This window comes from Thunnus thynnus, chromosome 20 (genome assembly GCF_963924715.1).
Source record: "Thunnus thynnus chromosome 20, fThuThy2.1, whole genome shotgun sequence".
Lineage (NCBI taxonomy): Eukaryota > Metazoa > Chordata > Actinopteri > Scombriformes > Scombridae > Thunnus > Thunnus thynnus.
In genome coordinates this window covers 10,133,865-10,149,285 of record NC_089536.1, presented here as the reverse complement: position 1 = coordinate 10,149,285, position 15,421 = coordinate 10,133,865, and the positions used below count along the sequence as shown (strand labels likewise).

The 15,421-nt window shown below is 40.1% G+C and overlaps 1 protein-coding gene across 1 annotated transcript in view; it reads left to right on the top strand.

The window, feature by feature from the left end:
- Window positions 1–15,421, top strand: part of psme4b (proteasome activator subunit 4b) — a 40,837-nt gene that overhangs the window by 24,420 nt on the left and 996 nt on the right. The window contains 19 exon segments of the mRNA XM_067576187.1: window positions 587–796; window positions 896–1,032; window positions 1,167–1,220; window positions 1,613–1,742; window positions 2,539–2,620; window positions 2,982–3,135; window positions 3,611–3,677; window positions 3,775–3,900; window positions 4,677–4,829; window positions 4,940–5,044; window positions 6,168–6,259; window positions 6,474–6,555; window positions 6,558–6,607; window positions 6,848–7,050; window positions 8,385–8,470; window positions 8,671–8,799; window positions 10,104–10,259; window positions 11,942–12,080; window positions 12,302–12,435. Coding sequence (XP_067432288.1) covers window positions 587–796; window positions 896–1,032; window positions 1,167–1,220; window positions 1,613–1,742; window positions 2,539–2,620; window positions 2,982–3,135; window positions 3,611–3,677; window positions 3,775–3,900; window positions 4,677–4,829; window positions 4,940–5,044; window positions 6,168–6,259; window positions 6,474–6,555; window positions 6,558–6,607; window positions 6,848–7,050; window positions 8,385–8,470; window positions 8,671–8,799; window positions 10,104–10,259; window positions 11,942–12,080; window positions 12,302–12,435 — 2,289 coding nt within the window.

Here is a 15,421-nt window from a genome sequence, read left to right as displayed (position 1 = left end):
ATAGCTCATAAAGTCAAATATTTACCACCAAGGATTTACCACCAGGAAGTTGACCTTAATTTTTACTGGTGGTAAAATATAAGACATGACGGACAACTAGCAAACAGTGTTTAATGGTGGACATGTCCATGTAACCTCCATTTTTCACGCTCTGTAATTGAATTAACTTGATGTCCATTCTGCTAACAAGAACAATGGCGTTTATGTGTGGTTTCTATCATTTACATCCTGCTGTGGCATTTTAATTGGTCTCATTCAAGTGAAATATTTGATGTCTGAATGCCTGAATGCTCCAATTAACAAATGACCGGTACTTTGTAGATTATTTGAGCTGCAAAGATACACCGTCTCTGTCCTTCAGTTTCAAACAAAAGGCTACATTTCTCTGCATGCATTTGGAAGATCCTTTAAAATGAGACTGGTCTTGTCAGCCCCTCCTGACATATTTGGTCTAGAAATGCAGATTGTGCAGGATCCGGTCTCTAATTCAGCCGCAGCACATGACTGTTCATTTGCCTGTGCTTCAGATGTTTATACCACCATATATCATCTGTCATGTGTCCTTATCCTGTATGTGTGCACACAGGGTGCCCTGTACTGCCTGCTGGGTGTGCATAGCGGTGTTTGTCAGGCTAGTGCGAGGGATTGGGAATGTGTAGGAGAGGTGTGGCCTGCTCTGGTCCGCTGTGGCCTGTCGCCCTCCATGACCCTGGAGAAGCCCTCCATTGGTCACCTGCTTGACGACATAACTGACAGGATCCATCGCCAGCACGACACCATCGGGATCTATTTTACTGTGAGCAACACGACCATTAACAGTCAATTCACTACCCTCATCTGATCTGTTTTTAATCACCTGCTGTGTACTGCTCCTCTTGTCCGCCCCCACCTCTAGGTATCGGAAAACTGTGTAGAGATAGCCAATCAAATCATGCAGTCTGAAAATCCCACACCTTGTTTGGAGGCACCCTCCATAGAGGAGCTGAAGGAGGGGCTTCAACGTCAGAGAATCAGAAACGTGGTCACTGCAAGGTAGGAATATAAACTGGATTATAATAGCTGTTGTTATTCATTCATTCATTCATTTTCAATACCTTCTTAGTCTTTTTCAAGGGCACAGAAGAGCTAGAACACATACTAATACAGTCTGCTTTTCTTTTGTCCAGGAAATATGAGAAGCTGGTCAATGACCTCTTGGATTGCCTTGAAGACAGAGAGCTGTAGGTTTTCCCTCCATCTGTATATGTGTTACATGTATATGTAGTTGCTATGCAAATGCATATAAAAAATATCAGCATACAGTACCATTAGTTATGGTATTTCATACGGTGTGCATTATGTTTCTAAAAGGTCATTCATTAATAACAACCAGTAGCAGCTGTGAATGTGCTGATAAAACTTTGCTCCTCCTATAGTCCCTGCCAGTGATATAAATAAAGAAACCAATACAACATGAATGTTAATGAAAAAAGACACTACATTACAATATGAATTATGCATTGCTATTTCTGCCACAGTAATAAAACTTCTCAGTCAATCACCGACAAGGGTTATTATTCTAATGCTCCTAATGCACGTATGCTTGTGCGTTGCATGTATGTTTGTGAATCAGGCCCTGGAAGTTTGAGCACATGGCCGCAGACCTGTTGTCTCTCCTCCTGAGGGACGATCACCCACTGCCCCCCGATGCTGTCCTCTACTTCACACAGAGCCTCATACATGACTCCATCAGCATACGCAAGGTCTGTGGTCGTATGTGTATGTCTGTCTGAGTTTGTGTTTGTTTGGATTTAAGTATCGATGAACGGTAGAACAGTTTCCAGTAACATATAGGACCTTTCCACCATTTTTATATTTTGGATGTCAATCTAGGACATTGTCACAACTTCATAAAGAGAAAGCAAAACGTCTAAAGCTCTAAAGATTTAATATTATGTGCATTGTATTACACATACTGGTTTTTTGAGTATACTCAATTTTTTTTTTCATTTTTCTGTGTGAACACACTACATACTCAGAATCTGCATAGAATATTTATGTTGTATTGATTTGGGCCACAGGTAGTGTCAAGTTCAAGTTTATTGTCCTTTACCCATATACAAGTATACAGTTGTCTGTTGGGCCAGGGTGCAAAATTAATGCATTACATAGACAACACAACAATACAGACGTAAAACTGACGGCAGCAAATAGGCAAATCTCAAAGAGGCCAGTGGAAAAAAGTGCAAGTATGAGTAGCTAAAGAACTAAGTATGATTAAAAACAGCAGCAATATATTAAAGAGTATCGCAGCAATGACAGAGAATAATGTAGAACTGAGACTGAACTGTGCATATTCTGCTATAATGGGTAAAACATTGGTGGAGTAGCAGCTGTGTTTGTTTGTGGCTCTATCTAAAGTGTACTATTTTTAGGTGTAGATATAAATGTGTTACTACATGGCATCAACTCTGGGCTCAGAACCTCCACACCAACAGTTAAGAAGAGGAAAAAAGTTGGCAAACCTCTCTCATATGTTGCTTTTTCTCTCTGTCTTAGGTGGCGATTTTAGCAATGGCTGCTATCCTGAAACAGCTGAAACGACCAATACAGAAAGTGTTAGTGAAACCATCAGATATTAGTGAGTATACAAGTATAAACACACAATAAACAATCATATATACAACTCTTATGTTTAGTTCTTGTTTAATTTATAGGAAATTCCAGCATTAGCAGTTCTAACTTTAATTAAAATATCATCATATACAAACTAATTTTGTGGTAATTTCCCGTTGAGTGAGCAATAAGATCAGAATCTACATTTGCTTTCTGTTAAAAGATAAATTGCTTGAAATGAAAGAATCTTTCCTACCGATTTTCTTTGTCTAGGAATGGGCCAACTTTCCAACAGTGGAGAAAGACCAAAAAACACTCGCTCACATACAAATGAGACTCAAAACTTGAGACAAATGACTTTTAATGTATTTGTTTTGTGTGTTTAGGTGGTATAGAGGATCCAGAGGGTGTGTGTATAGGGGATCGCGAGGGGAATCGCTGGCTGCAGTACGACAGCAGCAACCTACCTCTTAGTCAGGAGCATTGGGATTCTCTGCAATATGTGGAAAAAACACACTGGGGCTACTATTCATGGCCGAGGTAAAGAGAATGACTGACTTAGCGTTTAGCTGGTGGATTTAGAATGTGGAAAGCTGATTAACTGCTTGCTTGGATGGAGCTAAATAGTTGATTGACTTAACTGCCGGGTTGATTTGATGCTTGTCTTTGTGGCTTTGTGGCTAACTTTATGTGTGATTAACTGCTGGATGACTGATCTGGGTGGCTGGATAACTAGCAGGGGGGTGAAGTGACTTCCTGTCACGGCCTGGCCTAGATAACGCTGACTGAACGACTTACTGCCTGGCCTAGATAGAGGAATTGATGTATAGGTGGAGGGCTGGCTGGCTGTCTGGCTGGCTGTGACGGCATGCGGACGGCTTGCTGACTAACTGACTTTTTAATCATTCATTTATCCTTGCTACTCATTTTAAGACAGTATGTGTCTATCCATATTTTCTCTCTGCTGTTATCTATAAATCACAGCAGCCTCTTCTTTGTCTCCCACTCCTCTCAGAGAAATGATGATCTATGCAGCTTCTGAAAAGCCAAAAGATGACCTCCCGTATGAGGAGATGAGCGAGGTGTGTGCACATACAGTACTGTAGCAAGCACACAATTGCTCAGTGATGCCTCAGTATTACTGTTACACATCTGGTGTTTGTTTGTGTGTCACATCAGGGTGAAAAGATCATCTTTGAATATTTCTCTGACCCGGAGTTTATTGACCAGCTGATAGAGTTTCTCTCTCTGGAGGATCGGAAAGGAAAAGACAGCTTTAACCCACGACGCTTCTGTCTTTTCAAGGTGCAATTTAATCTTCATCCTACCAATATATTTAACATACAAGGACCTCCGACTGGGGATCCCAAGAATAAACTAGCAAAATGTTAACTTATTTCTTCTCAAAACATTATTTTTTTATGTAATTAATGTAATCTGAAAAAAACAGATTATCATTATTTTTGGAAAGTTACAGTTAATTTGCATATTGTGTAAAACAATATATACTTTCTTTAATTTCAGTTTTTATCCCAAATACAGTTTTTCCACAAAGCCTTCAAAGCTCTCTCCTCCCTAGAAAGTGTGTGATTTTTTAATTACTTTTCATTTTTATATCTTTAAATTAGGACCAGGAATTGGGTGCTTTTGACTGGGGTCCCCCAGGACCCCAGTACATTGGTATTTTTAAAAAGCACTAATTAAAACAGAAACAGAAAACAATGATATGAAGTCATTAGGAACAAATTCGTTGACAAAAGTCATGAAAAATTGGAATGATAGAATAAAAGTACCTGTGACATATGACAAAAAGTATACCTCTGGGACTCCAGACAGTGGGATTAAGGTTAAACTCTCAGCCTCAATCGATCTGGCAAACGTTTTACAAAGAAGTGACACAGCATCCCACCTCTAGCCAAGGCTGAATTGAACTCCACAGAGCTGGAATTCATTGCTCTCCGTCAGACAGCTGACAGTACACTTGCGTCAAATGAACAACTTATCTGTCTTCTTTGGTTAAAAAAAAAAAATCTTGGTTCCCCCACATCGAACAAACCCTCATGCTCACGTTTGATTGACAGGGGCTGTTTCGTAACTATGGAGACGTGTTCCTGCCGTTGCTATGGCCTCACCTGGAGCAGCTCGCCAGCGACCCCCACGAGAGCTCCCAGCGCTGTGTGTGTGAGATTACTGCAGGACTAATCAGAGGCAGCAAACTCTGGAGTTTCAGCAAGGTACTGGACACACACACACACTCAGCAACAAATATACACACTGCACTACTTTTTGATAAGAAAAGTCAATATTAATAAAAACTTTCATTATTGTGTGTGTGTGTGTTCAGGTGGACAGGTTATGGCAGCTTTTGTGCCCTTTGATAAGGACAGCATTAACCAACATCACAGTGGAAACCTACGCAGACTGGGGCACCTGTATCGCTACGGCCTGTGTGAGTTGCTCACATGCATATAAATACACCCTACGCACCATAGTTTAGGGCTCATTAAACAAATGTGGGAATCTATATGTTTATCTTCCTTCTAAAAATGGTGAAGATCAGATTTTTAAAAATCAATAAAACAAACATTTGGGTGAAAATTGGATTTTGAAAACACCATTTGCAGCTCAAACACTCTGCAGGGATGGCAGTGTTGATCTGTCGGTCCTCAACTTTGGTCCAGACTGAAATATCTCAACATCTAGTTGATGGATTTACACAAAATATTGAACAGACATTTATGATTCCCGAAAGGATGAATCATAATGATTCCCAGACCTTTTCTCTCAGGCCATCATGAGGTTCACATGTGTAGTTTTGAGTGTCTCAACAATTTTTGGATGGAGTGCCATGAAATTTAGTACACACATTCATGTTCCCCTCAAGATGAATAACTTTGGTAATTCCTTCACTTTTCCTCTAATGCCATCATCAGGTCAGAATTTTGGTTTATGAGATCTGCAAAATGAATGCCTCAGCAGTACTTTATGTTCAATGCTAATCAGTAAATGTTAGCATGCTAACACCCTAAACTATGATGTGAACATGGTAACCTCTAGAATCTGCATTTTGTCATCATTGTTAGCGTTGCCATGCTAGTGTTAGCATTAAGTTCAAAGCACCACTGTACAGTAGATGATTAGTCTTGTTAATCAGCCGCAAATCTTTTCTCACCATTTTTCTCTGCAACCTTACCAGACAATTTTATAAAACTGTGCTTTTCACAGGAGGACAGTGTTTACTGCAAACTATTGCTGCCTGTATTAGGGATTATTGCAGCAAGAAACATAACATTTGAATGAGGACGACATATAATTTGGTTGAAAATCAACCGCTTTGCTCCTTTTAAAATCCTCAAGGAGAAACTGTGAAACACACAACAAATACTTGTACCATTCCCTTCTGGTTGTACTGCTGACTTATTTTCAACCAGTAACTAGTTTTCTCTGTTTAAATAGGAAGTAAAAGTATGGGAATCTGTGCATAAAGTAGTTGCAAATCACAGCTCAGTGGATGAATATATGTTGCCCACCTGAAAAAATAACCCTATTTTGTATTGGCTGTTGTCCAATAGGAGGGTCGGGACCCTAGGAAACTCCATTGGCTGCTTGAGCTGCTGATGGAGAGCCCGCTCAGCGGAGAGGGCGGCTCATTCAGAGACGCCAGGTACGTGTATGTGTGTACATGAATATCTATACACACAGGACTGTGTTCATGTCATCTACAGTATTTCAGAGGTTTCTGATTTCAGCTGCAGTAGTAACCTGAGCTGATGCAAGCTGACATGCCGCAATAACACAACGACCCCCCCCAACCCCCCCCCCCCCCCCCCCCCCTCCTATCCTATCCTTCCATCCCCCATTTTCTTTGTCTCTGTCAGTTTGCTGTATGTGCTTCAAGGTGGTCTGGCCCAGCAGCAGTGGAGAGTATCTGAACTGCTGCACAGGCTGCTGGCCTTACTTGGAGCCCCAAACTCACCCAGGTGTATAAGAATGTCAGGGAGCGCATTGGCAGGTACCAAATCAACTTGGTGTTATCTCTTCAGGATTACATAATCACGGTTAAATAGGTTAATCTAATTAACCTGTGTGCACTGTTTGGGCTGTTAAATTCTAAGCCTCTATTTATCTCAATCTATCTGTCTGGACTGCTCTTATTCTGTTTTTTTTTTTTTTTTTACTCTTTCCATCTCCTCTTTCTGTTTTTTTCCCCCTTTGTTTCCTTCTCCTCCTCTCTCTCTCTCTCTCTCTCCAGTGTCCTGACCTATATCTTCATGATAGACGTGGCCCTGCCACACACCAGGCCCACCTCCTCCCCCCACGTGGCAGACTTTGTCACTCGGGTCCTAGAGCGACTCAAGCCCCTCACATCAGAACTGGAGATCCACAACCATATCCACGAGGAGAACACCCAGGAGACGGACGAGCGCACCCAGGCTGTCAAACTGCTCAAGACGGGTCAGAATGTGGATGCAAGCATGTAAACTGTGTGGTGGATGGACGTGGTGTAGACCAGGGATAGACAGTGGCTGTGGGAAAAATATATATACCAAGGCAGCTTGTCCTCTTGATGAAATAGACTGACATGCAGAAGCCAGATAAAACAGGCTGAAAGCTGTAATCCCTTATTGATTTCACCATTTTAAATCTACTTTAAAAGGTAGTGAGGTGTAGATGAAGGGGATTTCAAGGATGTGTGTTCAAGTCTTTCAAAAAAGAAGTTATGGGCTGTGTAAAGGAGGTCAACTCAATATTTGGGAGGGTGTCTCTAATATTAACATTTGTACAGGTCACACGGTGCAGTCATCTGTATTATATTATATTACTCATGTTCATTACAAACAAGACCCAGTAGCAGTTTAATAAATTGGGTTCAGTTTGTTTTTCAGCAAATTCTCATTTAATATTTTTTGTTATATCCAATTAAAGGGTCAGTTAATACAAATTACAACAAAAAAAAATTCCTCACTTACCTCTGCTCTCTATCCAAATGCAGATAGTTTTGGGTTTTATTTGCCCAAGTTTTAATACATCTACCACTGAGATTTCTGTCCCTGACCTTATACAATGAGGGTGATTTGGAGGTGGGTTTTCATTGTTGGTGCTTACGGCATTGAAAGATTTCATTTATAAAATCTGACAGCAGGATCTCTTTCCAATAAGATGTGGCAGCAGAAATCTGAGATATGGATATTTTTAAAACCTGGGCATATGAAATCAAATCTATCTGAATGACCAAATGCTATTAAAGGTACTGTGAGCAAGGCCGTAGCTACCACTGAGGACACAATTTGGGGATTTTGGTGGTTTCAGTAACTTGCTGGGAGAAAAAAGCTAAAAAAACAAACATTTAAATGTGATTACTTTTCATTTTTTTTATTTTGCTACTCAAGGTCAAGCAGTAGGTGTGTTTCTAAAAGTAGAAAATTATTGGAAAATATAATTCTTGTTAGTTGGGAACAGATATTTATTCATACCTACATTAGTTTTTAATAGCGGGATGCCTGATTGCGTTTGACTGAATTTAGATCTCATTTCTTGTCTTAACATTTGCACATTGTTGCTCTTTCAGTTTCTGTTATTACTCTAATCTCCATTATACAGATAAATATCTAGTTATGAAATTATCCAAATCATTAGATACTAAATCATGATAGATTGTGTTTTATTACCAGAGCAATGCAGTAAGGTCACAGCGCCAAGTCAGTTGTTTTTATTCTTTGGCGTCAACCCAAAATCTCCTCCTTTGGTGTGCATGTGTGTGTTTGTGTGTGTTTGTGTGCCATTTGCAGTCTTGAAATGGTTGATGGCGAGTGCAGGGCGAACTTTTACCACTCCAGTTCAGCAGCAACTACAGCTCCTGCCTCTTCTCTTCAAGGTAAGGACACACACACACACATACATGCAAGTCGGACACACACACACACATACATGCAAGTCCCAGCACAGCATTATTACCCACTCAATCTTACTTGCCCATTAAACTCAATTTCTCTCTTCATTTACTCAAAATGGTGCGTAGCTCTGTGTCTTCCTACCTCTCTCCATCTCTCTCTCTCTGTTTCCCTCTCCCTGCAGATTGCCCCGGTGGAGATTGATGAGAGCTATGATGAGATGAAGCAGGATGCGCGCACGTGTCTCTCTCTTATGTCCCAGGGCCTGCTGTATCCTGAGCACATCCCTCTTGTTCTGGCAGCGCTGGAAGAGGTATTATGCGCACACAAGAACACACACAAACACACACTGCCCCACCTGTCCGCTGTCAGTGTTGCGAGTCTAATGCTGCCCAAAGTGCTGTTAGAATAAAAGCAACCTGTGCTGTTTTAAATTTGCTTACTTTGTAATGTTCGAGTTTTGAACGTGAGTGGCCCCTCGATTGTGAAATTTCTGTTCTCTCCACAAGCCACGAATGTTGCTTTTGTGCCAATTTTCCGCCACTAACCACATTATCTACAGTTTTATATTTCATCGAAACGTGTGAAAGCAGTGCAAAAACATTTCTTGGCTTCACCTTTACACCCAAACCTACAGAGCCCCTAAAGTCCTGAAGATGGATGTTTTCTTTATCTTGTGGGAAGGGAATATGTTGTTATTTGAGTGAATAGTTCAACATTTTGAAAAATACTTGCTTTCTCATCCAGAATTAGATGAGAAGATTGATACTATATCGTAATATGAGAGTGGTATCGGTCTTTTCATCTATCTCTCAGCAAGAAAGTGAATTAGCATATTTCCCAAAATGTCAAACTATTCTTTTAAAAGTTTGTACAAGTTTAGGATAGCTACTTAACATTTCTAATGTATTCTTGTAGAAGTACACCTCTGTTCTGTAGCACTACTATAGCGCCCAGCGTACTGGTGACTGCTTGTTTGGTAGGCATTCAGCCAAATGATTCTCTGCAAGAAGCCATCAATACACTCATTAATACACACAGCAAAAGGTTTTCTTGTGAGTCGGCATGCCAGATATAATTCAGTGCTTTTGAGAAATCCGGTCTTCTGTGAAGTCGTTGCCATCTGTGCGCTAGAGCACTTGGGATCCAATACGGCTCAGAGTCTTACTTCTTTCTTCTTCTTCTACTTCTTTTGAAGCCATTGTCTCGGGACTTCATAAACATCCATCTAAGCCTATGCATCCTCCCCTCCCTGGACCATGTAACTAATCACGGATGAAGTAAAGACGTGGTCTAAATCTTCATAGTCTTTGCATCAGCTGTGCCTGTTGTCCATTAATATATGCATCTGCTGAGGACAGTCCCATGTTTTTATGCTCGATCTGAAAGATTTTTATTGTATGACATTCAACAGTGGACGTAAAACTTGATTAACTGGTAGAGAAGTATATAAATTGATACACAGTATAACAAAATATCTGCATTTTGTGCACGTTCAACCTAATATTTTGTTTGCACACATTGCAAAAAAAAAACCCAATATCTTTTGGGACTTTGGAGCCTCCATAAAAACCCGATCCCATCTGTCTCTGTCTCTCTACCCTTTCCCCTGTTTAGATGGCAGGCAGCAGGTCGTGGCATGCACGCTACTCAGTACTGACCTACCTCCAGATCATGGTTTTCTACAACTTATTTACCCTGCTCAGTGTGCCTGCTGAGGTGCTCCGCATCCGAACGCTGGTGATGCAGCTGCTGCTTGATGAACAGCTTGAGGTAATGAATGCACAAAAAGGCAGCAAACACTGGTTTTACACAGGCGTTGCCACTCTATAAAGTGTAATTGTCACAGGATTATAAATGGCCAATTTATTGTCTCCCAGTCTCTTCTCTCTAAATCATAATCCCTCTTTTCTATGCACAGTTATGGCTTGAAAATAACCCTCTGCTTCACTGCTCACATCTTAATTTATTTCCCTATTCAGGTGCATTTCTTCTTCTTCTGTGGTTATAGGAATGTTGATAAAGCACTGTGACTATCTTGCACTCCTTAGCTAAATGTCATTTTAGAGATCTAAAATCAAAACATCATCATAAGTGTGTTTAATATATGATGGTAATAAAATATAATATGTTAGTTTGAGTGTATAGACTGACCAATTTTATTTAAATTACAGTGGAAACGCTTATAGTGATTACAGTTACAGTGATCAACCACTTATATGGATCAATAAGCTCAGGCAGAATCATTCCTGTACAAATGCTGTTTAAATCATTTGCTTATAGTAATCAAGTAGTCTGCTTACAGTGTTCTTTTGGGTCTTTTCATACATGACAACATATGGAAAAAATGTTTTAAAACTACAGTAATTCTTATGTATGTACTTAGCAGCACTTATTGTCACCATTATTGCCTCGCGATAACCCGTCTGCTTCCGGCTGGTTACCCGTGGCTGGTGCTGCATGCACATTGAAATCATGACAGGAAAAAGGAAGTCATTTTTCTCTCAATGAAAAACGTAGTCTCCTTGAAGATTATGACAAACTGCCAAAAATGAGCCAACGGGATGCAGCAGCGAAACTGCAGCAAGATGCAGCAGCGAAACGACAACAAGCGTTTGAAACAGCTGCGTTATGAAACAGTCAATAAAATTCAGTAAATAGCAAAGCTTTATATTCAATAATGTCAATTAGATGGTAACTGCATGACAAATAAAGAAAAAGAAAAAGAAAAATCAATTATAATAATCATCTGCTTATGGTGATCAATTTGACCCAGACAGATGTGATCACTATAAGCGGTTTCCACTGGTTATTAATTGATTATTGAATGCAATAAAATCAAATTTACTGCTGCTGCTCAGGACACAGCAGTCCCTCTTAATATGGAGCTACATCTTTTGAACAATCCATGTCTCACTTGTCTCAGTGCTTTTAAAACCTTCTTTAACCTGTCTCTTTCTATCGATCTGGCTGTACAGGTGGCAATCAATAAGCACTGGGCTGCACCTGTTTTGTCTGAAATATAAAAGCAGTTGCTTCTCTTAATATTTTGTAAACTTTGCAAGTGTACAGCTCTGTGTAGCATTGTCTATTTCAATGCATCAACAGTCACTCAGTGCTTATTCATAATTTATGCAAAGGGTTGCAGGAAGGCAGTGGTGTTCTGCAAGTGATATTTACCTCAGCTCAACTCTGCATCTATCCTTCCTTCCCCTCCTCCTCCTCCTCCTCCTCTGCTCATCTCTGTCCCGTTTACCTTGCTTTTCCCCCGATCTCCTTTCACTCAGCTCTTTTAATAAATTGTGTATGCGTTTCTCACCCTAAAACTGCCTCGTGCTTTCCACTGCATCTTTAATTTGTCGCATCTGATCTTCGCAGGTCTCTTTTCTTAAATTCTGACTCTTCCTCTCTCTCCTCGCTGTCCCTCCCTTCCCCCTCCCCCTTTCTCCCCGTAGGTGAGGGACATGGCAGGCACCACCCTCAGTGGTTTACTGCAGTGCCAGTTCTTCCCCCTGGACTCCAGTCTGCAGACACAGCTCCAGACGCTGAGTCAGACTCGCCTCCCCAAGGCCAGAGGAGAGCTGGCCTCCACGGGTACACACACACACACACACACGCACGCGCGCACACACACACACACACAATTACGTGCATGTCACAATCACAAAGTGAGGCAATCACAGTAATACTTGCCCTATTACCCTTTCTTATCCCAGGGGAATTGTGAACCTTGAAAATTTTAAGGCCCATTTTAACTGTATTTGTGTGTGTGTATGTGTGTATGTGTGTGTGTGTGTGCGTGTGTGCGTGTGCAGACTTAGTGCGGCGCCATGCTGGAGTGCTCGGCCTCAGTGCGTGCATCCTGTCAAGCCCCTACGATGTTCCAGACTGGATGCCTCATATACTGATGGACCTGAGTGACCATCTCAACGACCCACAGCCTATCGAGGTACACACATACATGCATACACACACACACACACACACACACACTCATATACACACACACTTTAGCACACACACATAACCACTCATATACAAACATCTAGCTCAACACAGTGTGAGCTGAAAGAATACAATTTCATTGTCCAATTGAGGAGAAAATTGTGTCTTTGGTCTTACTTCAGGCATGAAGAAGACATACAATGTAATCCGTTGTGCAGAGTCTGAATAATACATTACAGTGATGGGGAGCCAATGATGATGATAATTTAGTGCTTCTCCTGTTGCAAAGTGAAAGATGAGAAAGAAAATACAATGGAATACAGTAAAAAACTATATATATATGCATGTAGATGAATTACAAAGTCTATTATAAAGGCTACTGGAGTGAATATCTGTCGTGCAAATTCTATGTAAAAACAGATTTAGTGTACAATAAGAAGGGATACTTATCTTAAGCCCCCGTTTCCACCGAAAGTTCCAGGTACTTTGGATCCAGAGGAACTAATCTCAGGGACTAAACTTTGAACTTTAAATCCCTGTAGTGCAGTCCTGTTTGCGTTTCCACTGCATCTGAGGAACCAGGTAGGTCATGCAAATTAGACTCATGATGGCAGCATTTGAGATGCAGTATTAAAGGTGCAGTGAGGAGAATTTAGTGGCATCTAGCAGAACTTAAGTATGTTTTATTTAGTGTATAAACCATGAAAATAAGAATTGTTGTGTTCTTGTTACCTTATAGTGAGCCCTTTATATCTATAGAGGGAGCAGGTCCTCTTCCATGGAGGCCACCATGTTGCACCACCATGTTTCTACAGTAGCCCAGAACGGACAAAACAAACACTGGCTCTAGAGAAGGCCTTTCGCGTTTTTCATTAGTTTCGCGGCCACCGTAGGCTCTACTACACATTTGGAAGGGGAGAAGGAGGATGGGGGGGTATTCAGTTGCAACCTCAGCGCTAGATGTTACTAAATCCTACACACTGGTCCTTTAACACATGAGAATTTGTCCTTTTCTTTGTATTTACTGCTGCATGAGTTGGATGTAATGAATGAATGAAAAGGAGAAACGCAGAGGAGGAAAACAGAACTGAATGAGATGAAATTAAATGAAACTGAAAGTAAGAGTATCTGTCTCCACAGTAAATCATCTGTCAAGTGTTTTTTTCTGCTTTAGAACATAACCGCCGTGAAACAATCAGAAAATAATGTTTTATTTTTCTCATTCACTGCTTTGTTCTTGAACACCGCCGCTCTGTCTCTCTCTCTTTCTCTCTCGTTCGCTGGTGCTCTCAGCTCGCTCGCACTATCTATCTCATTTTTTCTCTCGCTCTTTTTTTAAAATGAGCCGGGAAGCCGACAACTATGCCTTACTTTACTTTTAAGGTTAACAAACGAAAAAGAAATGTCCTGGCCTTGTCCTAAACTGGTCCTCAATAGATACGAGAGTACTTCCTTGTTTTATGAATGAAGTGGCACACAAGTTGAAGCAGCTGCACTGTGTGTTTGACCAATCAGCAATGGTCATCCCTGCAAACTTTGCCCCCAAAGCAGGGACTTTTTAGGGGATAAAACAGTCTCCCTGGAATTTAACTTAATTTAATTTAGACCTGGTTCCTCTGGTGGAAATGCAGGTAGAAGAACTGAGTTCCTCAAAAGGTTCTTAGTACCTGGAGAAAGTTCCTGCGGTCAAAATGTGGCTTTTGTTTCTTCAGGCAAACTAACTCATCTGTAAGCAAAGTCAGTCTTTGTTGTCTAGCCAGAGGCGCTCAATCCTTCTTCCTAATCTAAGCTAATTTTATCAGAAGGCCATAATATAAAATGAATGTACTGTAAGTCATGAGCACACACTTAGTTATAGTGATCATCAGTTTAATTCCCTGTTTTGTGTCCTTGTTGAACCATGCTAACTTTTCACTCCAAACTTGCTCCACTTTAAATGATTTCTTATTTAAATTGTTACATTGTGGCATTTAAACACCAATAAATAATTACTGCTTCATTAGTTTTTAATCAGTGTAAACAAACGAGACTGTGGCTGCAAAGATTGTCAGCTGCTATTGGATTTTACACTGCATTTACACTGTGGCAGTGGAACTATTTACTTTGCAAGTCATACTCAGCTTTTTTCTAGTTCCACTATTAAACTTTAAAGGTATATCACTTTGTAAGAATAGATAGCGGATGTTATTGAGGTTTGTTATCAGCTCCTTACTTTTTTCCCTTCCTCAAAACAAATGAAGCAATGAAGAAATATCAACATCTGCTTTATTGCAGTAGTTTACTGCGGGGTTAATTGAATTGGTTCTCGACAAAAGGACATTAACTGGATAGTGTGTTCCCTCGTTTGTAGTGTGTGACAGTAGTGTTTGTCTGTTTTATTGTTTGTGTTTATTGTTGTAACGATGTTTATGCTGCTCTCTTGGTCAGATCACTTTTGGGAAAGAGATTTTAATCTCAATGAGACTTTTACCACTTTAAATAAAGGATCTATATATAAAAGAGCTCCACTCAGTCTCTGAAGAGGCTGATATGCTGTATTCTATCTATAACAATTATTTGTATTGTAGTGTGAGTTGAATTCCATTCAAAATCAAGTTTTACTCAAGTTTGAAGAAAAACATGTATGCATACATATATGCATGTTATATATATATATATATATATATTGCATATATATATGCAAAAGTTTGGTTTTCTTATTGTAGCTATTGAGGTGAGTAGATTCAAAAATATTCAGGAAGTTGTGTAATTTGTACTTTTATACTGTACATATTATGATATTCAGTATAGTCTGAAATATTCTGGATTGGAAAGTCTGTTTAGTTTTGTTAAGTTTATTTAAGTTTATTTAAGTTTTCTAACAGAAGGCAAGATGGGCTTTTAAATGTGTGTTTCTTCTGATCTCTCCAGTATTATATATTGAAGGTTTTTGTCACTGGTTTGTGATTTTCGTTGACATTGAAATGGTTTTCTTTGAGAATGTGTGTGCA